A 6,789-nucleotide genomic window follows, 5' to 3' on the forward strand; every position below is an offset into this window, starting at 1 on the left:
ATGAATCACAAACTTTTTAGGGAATCAACCCCTTGTAACGAAAGTAGGAGAGTAGAATTTTGTGAGCAGAGCATGTTATCCACGGTGGTTGCTACAGTATATGAGTTATCTTATGTACATTCCTCTACCTTAACCCATTTTGGTGTTAGCATTATGTTATGCTTTATTCGTGCACCTCCCAAGGTCTTGTGTAATAGCTCAAAAAATACATTCAATCTGCACTATGGTTACTGAGAAATGCCCACCGAAAGCTTGTTAGAACGTTGCTGCCAGGATGCTGATCCATTCGTTTCCAATTGACGGATGGGATGGACATTTCAGAAACCCAGTAGGGCCAATTGAAAAGGAGGTTTCAATTATTTGGCTATTATTGTGAAACGTGATATAAAATTAAAATATCAGAAAGATCGAACTACCCCTTAAGCCATATAAATGTATACTTTGTCGAACAGTGTTGGTGTGTGACACTGTTGTTTGACAAAAGTAAAAAAAACAAAAAAAAACAAACATTATTCTTGCCAATCATGACATGACGTCACATCACAGAGTTATTGGACAAATCATAAACAGTAAGCAGATGATGCAGCGTTTGTTGGTGTACAGAGGATGTGGTATACAGTATATGCACGTCGTCCACTGTCCATTCCATGTCAAATGGGACTGATTTCAACAGGGCAGTAGGTAGGCCTACATTCACCAGCGTAGCCCTTTCCTGCCCAGGAACCGCAAGACCGCATAGTTATAGGTGGCTGCCGCCACGTACAGAACCTACAGAGGAGATGGGAACGGATGGAAGGAGATTGTAGAGGAGACAGAAGAGCAGGAAACATGGGTCAGCACTAATGATGCAAGCGAGGGCACATGAAGAAGGTAAGCAGGTACTGAGGTAATTACTTCTCCATTCATTTCAACAAAAAACACACACACTGCACCACTTTAGTGGCATTCACTTGAGAGGAAATATTCTGTTTACTCTGTTTTAACTCACCAAAGCTAAGAGAGCAACCCCAGCACCAGCGAATGCAGCAATGTACAAGTCATATGTGAGATGGAACTGTGAAGACATCAAACACAACAGTCACTTGAGACTCATCAATCCTTTCTTTTTGCTTTTGGGGTGGCCAATTATGAATAATTACTTCATAATACTGTGTAAGGACAATATGAAGGATAAGTGATCATTGCCTATTGGCACATCTACTTACTTCACTGCTTTTACAAATGGATGCCAAGGTCAATCCACATGCCTTTCCTGGCATTGCATTCCAAGGCAGCAGACCTTAAAGTTATAATGACATCATTTTGTAACAACATTTTAACAACATTTAACGTCTTTGTCATGGTCCTTCAAAAGTGTATTAAAAGGTTTTAACAGCAATATCTACTCCAGTATGCCATGCCAGGTGTTTTTCTCTCTGGTTCTAACCGTTCTTCAGATGCAATGGAAAAACGCCTCATTTTAGCCAGCAGATGGCACTTTGCCTGTCAATCATCGCCCCTGCTCCGGGCGATGATTGTAATTATATGCAACTACAGAATTACTGCAGTTATTCTTTAGCATAGATCCTTCAAATTAAAGTCATGGTGTTTGCAGCAAAAGCAACATACCATACTGCCTGGCGTCCATGCAGATCCAACCATGCTGACCGAGAGGGGAGCCCTCAGCCAGGATGTTGATGTTGTGGCAGGTCTGAGCCATGTTGAAGAAGAAGTACACGGGGATGGCTGTGAAAGCGAACACGGCCAGCCAGATGACAGCCAAGATGTACGTCACTACGATGAACTGTGGAAGGAAGCAACACCGAAGGTTAACGGAGACAAATGTTACAGCAGAAGAGCATTGCAATAAATGTTGTGAGCCAGGTTGTCTTTTATATATATCAAATTGAATAATATATAAATCTATCAAAGCAATTGTGTGTTTGAGCTAAAACAGACGACCATTCAGCATCTCAACAATGACATGACCTGATGACCATGACCTCATGTCCCCCCCCCCCCTCCCTCATTCCCCCTCCTCCACCCCTCTCCATTTTCTCACAGTCAGACTGCAGCAGCGTCCACAACTGGTGCTCCTGAATTCACCAAAGGTCTGCTTGACGGCGCTGGTCGCGTAGAAGCCCTCGGCCAGCAGCAGGATTCCATAGAGAAAGAAGAACGATGCCAGGCCATAGATCACGTACTGGAAGTATTGGATGCTGGAAGTCATAAGGGAAAAGTTAGATATGCTATACTGTACGGTGTGAGACACAGCTGAGAGATGTTTTGCTATAGCAACGAAATAAAAGGTTTTATTTGCGTGCCACTCACAATGATGACAGGACCACGTAGTCCTGGACGTTGCGAGCGAAGTACGTCTCGACGAGGAATTCGGTCTGAGTGAGTGCTTCGTGCCCGCAGCCACAAAACAATGCCATGCCCGCAAAGCACAGCAATGTGGCCACCAGGGATGGGTAGGGCACTGCCCCGAAGCACCGGATACAGCAATCATAACAACCTGAGGGGGCATAATATATCAGCACACCAGCGGCACACACCGCACATATAATCACACAGCACATCTAAACCACTGCGGTGGCCCTTTCACCCTTCTGCAAATGGCCTCACTCGGTCTGGCTAATCCATCAGCATAGTACACCCAACTCCATCAACAGACATGAAAGCAACATAAAAGTTAACGACAGCAGTGAAAGCCCAAGTGTTCAAGCAGTGAGTGAGTCCCATCAAAGCGTCCATACAAAAAACAGTCACCAGACTCACACCACTCTTCCAGAGTAAGCAGAGCTGCTCAAGCAGGTATACTGTAGCAAATATCCAGGTTGTTAATAATTGCATTGGTAGAAATGGGAGAGAGGAAAAGCACCTAAGGCTTTGCAAAGCCAAGGCTGCCTGACCGGAAACATTTGCTTGCTTTTGATCCCGTACTCCCAACAAAACGAGCAAGGGTTCCAACGTCAACCGGTGGATTTACTGCAAGGTATTGCGACGGAAAGACGACACTCCCTGCTGTGGTTTCATCCGCATGTGAAACGCCGTTCGATCTGCTCGTGACAATGCCAGCCCTTACTGTCTCTCGTCCAAGCCCTTCCTTCACCACTGGTCACAGGCGTCACCAAGCAAGTGAAGGATGGCAGTGGAACTTGGTGCTTCAGGGGCCTGACGAAACAACTTCTCTTTGTGGCAGGGGACACAATACCCTTTGTCTTTGCAACGATCAGAGAGGAACAAAGGGCATCGAGGTCAAACAAACAAAGACCACAGTGCCACGGCGCGCACACACACACACACACACGCACACGCACACGCACACGCACACGCACACGCACACACACACACACACACACACACGCACGTAATCAACTCTTTGGTTGCTGCGGGGTTGCCAGCATTCTGAGACCAACGTCACTCAGGCTGGCGTACACCCGCAGCTGGCTCAGCCTGGTACTGGACCCTCTGCAGAGGGTCAATGCCTGCATGCGGGGGGCTAAGGTCAAGTGGTCGACAGAGGGTGGAGGCAGCTAGGGTGAACGAGAGGGTTCATTTAAATATCTTCACAACAACAGCCTTGCAGCTTTCTCAACACTATATGGCCGAGAGATATTTATGAATGTCTGAGCCAACGTAATTTCCGGATGCTGAGAAAGTGTTCTCAAAGATTCTGTTTAGTGTTCATCCTTTTTAGTGTGAGGGCACAGAGGTGTATTAAAACAACTGTCAAACAGCATTGGTGTCCCCAATAAATGTAATCTATAACACATCGCAAATAAGTACTTTTCTACTACTACTGTATTGTTTAACTACTATGGGGTCAGATTGATATGTTTATATGGGATATGGTCTGTAGGCCTACAGTGTATATTATGATTTTCTGTGGCTAATGTACTCTTTGGTCCTCTTGATATGTAATATCATGCCCACTTATTGTTGCCATGGTTATGACCTTGTTTCCCTTGTGACCCTGCATGATCCTCACCTGTGTTGACCTATAGATCCTTATACTGCGATTCATTCACATGGAGCTGACGACAGTCTAGTGACCGAAACTTTTGTCCTCCATCTTTTTCTAGTCTCCGTTTACGGACTCATCCTTAATGTGGCGTGCAAGTCTTTCACCTTTCCAATTCGCTCCAGAAACCCACACCTCAAACGTTCTCAGCAACAGTGGTAAGCATGACAAGTAAGTTGTGTTAACTTCTGTGCATTCAATGAAAAAAGCAAGGACAGCCGAAAGCAGTGTTTCAAACTTTCAAAGTAAAATCATAGATTAAAAAGTAAAATCAGAACAGATTCGTCTCAACTTAAAAAAAAAGCAGTGTGGGACAGACGTTTTCTCATTTTCTTGCTCGGGTTTCTTTCCTCATTGACATGAGTGACCTTGTATGGCCTTGGCCTTGCAGGAGGTCACTGACACTGTGAGCTGCTCTGGTTCTACTGATTTTCATCTACCACTTCTCTGGTTCCAGTAAATATATATATTTATTGATTGATTTAAATGATTTTAATACTTTATAAAATGCCAATCCCATTGATATTTAACTCCGTATTCTACCCTGTAACCATCCCAAATTAGCAAAGTGTTGGAATTCGGTGCGCCATATCCCAAATTATTATTATTATTATTATTTACTTTCCCGGGGGGGGGGGGGTATAAAGCTATATAAAGCTATAAAGCTATAAATTAGGAACCAAATAAACCCTTACAGGTTTATAACTCTGACAAAATGGAACCAAATGGACCTGGGTTCCACTTGTACACTGTGGAACCCGGTTCCACAGTGTCTATTGGTCAAGGACTGGGGGGTCCTTGACCCAATGCATTACCAAACTGTGGGTCCTTGAAATTAAAAGGTGTGATAACAACAGCGTTAGAGGATGGGTTATGTTATGTCTTCAGTGAAGAATATCCCCTTCTCTGTGTCTATTTAATTAGCATTACTCAAACCCCAAATGATTACTGGGGTGATTCAAAAATGATTACTTTATTTCTATACAAAAAGTTGACATAACTTCCCAAAAACTGATGGAAAGCACATATAATCTATGATAAACCAATAATGCGAAGGTGCATAAAATAAATGTTTATGACAAATAAAGCCATAGGATACATCTGCAACAAACCGTAAGTTCCTAACCACTGTAGGTGTAGAATTAGGGTATATTGAAGGAAATATATTGCAAATCTATGCTAATACCACATTAATAATAAACAACACAAAAACATATCAAAAACTCATAGCACTTACCCATGTCCAGACAGAAGTATGGGGTTAGGGAAGTTTTGCTTGACTTGACCGTGTTATGAGCTATGAGCACTTATTCCCCACTCACTCCTATATGAATCTGACTCGCGCTTTTGTCTCATCAACAATAGATAGACCCCATGCCCTCTAGAGTCTCATCTTAAAGTCACAAAGTCCCATTTCAGCTGCCAGTGATTATTGATGGAGCCGTCAGTCCAGTTCTGAGGACACGGCACGGGTCACAGACTCCAATAAGAGTCTTGTTCTTGGTGTCTGGTGGTGGTACTATCCAGTGGAATGCCCCGTTGCTCTATTTTATTGTGACTAAAATTAAAAACACTTATCAGTTATCACTGCTTCTAATGTGAAGTAAGGTGTAGTGAGTCTATAGGTCCAGTAGCTTCACATATATGAGATTCATTTGTTTCTTGTAATTACTATTACACTTTACCATTAATGCATAATAGATGTTGAAAGTCCTATACTTAGCCTACTTATTGCACTAGGCACTTGGTGGACTACTAAAGCTTTGTTTCACTGTAAGTGGATTAAAGGGGAATTCCACTCATTTTCAACATTTTACTATGTCATTAATATACCTTAGAGCTGTTGTGTGGAAATAATAATAAAAAGTCCCCCCATTCTGTGTTTCCTAGAACTGTAATTATGAAAGAAAATAATGCTCTAAGGTATATTAATGACATAGTAAAATGAATGCCACAGACGAAAAACAGTCCACACTATTTATCCATAATGTATAAATGATAGATAAGGGGTCAGGACAACGAGGCCTTTTCGTGGAGGGGTCAGAATGAAATTTGGACTTAGACTGTTTATCGTCTGTGGTACTTGTTGAAAATGAGTGGAATGCCACTTTAAGTACTAAGTGAATATGTTACGTGTTTGCTTGCTAACAAATCACCACATAGACCACATAGATCAAAGATGTTTTATACTCATTTTGTAGTATTATTGGACACAATTAGGCTATTTTACTGTTTTGTACGCATCAGGGCAGTGTGTTCGCTTGACGTGGTTCAGATCTTCATGCTCTGCATGTAGATGTCATCGATGTCAGGCAGAAACCTTTTATCTCCAAATTTTAACTTGTATGTTTTTTCATAATTTAATGTGTTACTGCATCATACAAGAGTGTCAAGCTGAATTAGGGAAAATAGCTGATCTACAAGCCCATGTGGCACATTGTGAGCTCGTAGATCTGCAATTTTCACTATTTCTGAAAAATGTCGTGTCATTTCCTGAAAAGTATAACAGCGTTGGACATGCCAGGTTTCCGTCCGACTGTGACCATATGCTTTCTGCCTGCACATAATGAATGGCAGTAGATGTCAACATGATGTTGTTAATGTGTCTGACAAAGAGCAGCATGTTCAGAACACACAGATACCAGAAGGAGTATAGCATACAGACAGCACAGAGCAAAATAACTCATATGCCTCTGTGACTGACATTGATGATGTATAGGCTAACAAGGGAGCATTGAGGTTACTGCTATACTCTCTGTCCCTCCCTCCCTCATTTGTGACCC

General features: G+C 42.5%; 1 protein-coding gene across 1 annotated transcript; it reads right to left on the bottom strand.

Annotated features, from left to right (window-relative positions):
- Positions 1-693: 693 nt before the first annotated feature.
- plp1b (proteolipid protein 1b) lies at positions 694-2,903 on the bottom strand (the record flags this gene model as incomplete). Its single annotated transcript, XM_083760345.1, has 7 exons — positions 694-768; positions 989-1,054; positions 1,206-1,279; positions 1,609-1,783; positions 2,042-2,198; positions 2,311-2,497; positions 2,864-2,903. 7 exons carry the CDS (start codon positions 2,901-2,903, stop codon positions 694-696), a joined length of 774 nt encoding a protein of 257 aa, XP_083616471.1.
- Positions 2,904-6,789: the final 3,886 nt, after the last annotated feature.

Source organism: Protomyctophum parallelum (genome assembly GCF_964188405.1).
Source record: "Protomyctophum parallelum genome assembly, chromosome: 1".
NCBI lineage: Eukaryota > Metazoa > Chordata > Actinopteri > Myctophiformes > Myctophidae > Protomyctophum > Protomyctophum parallelum.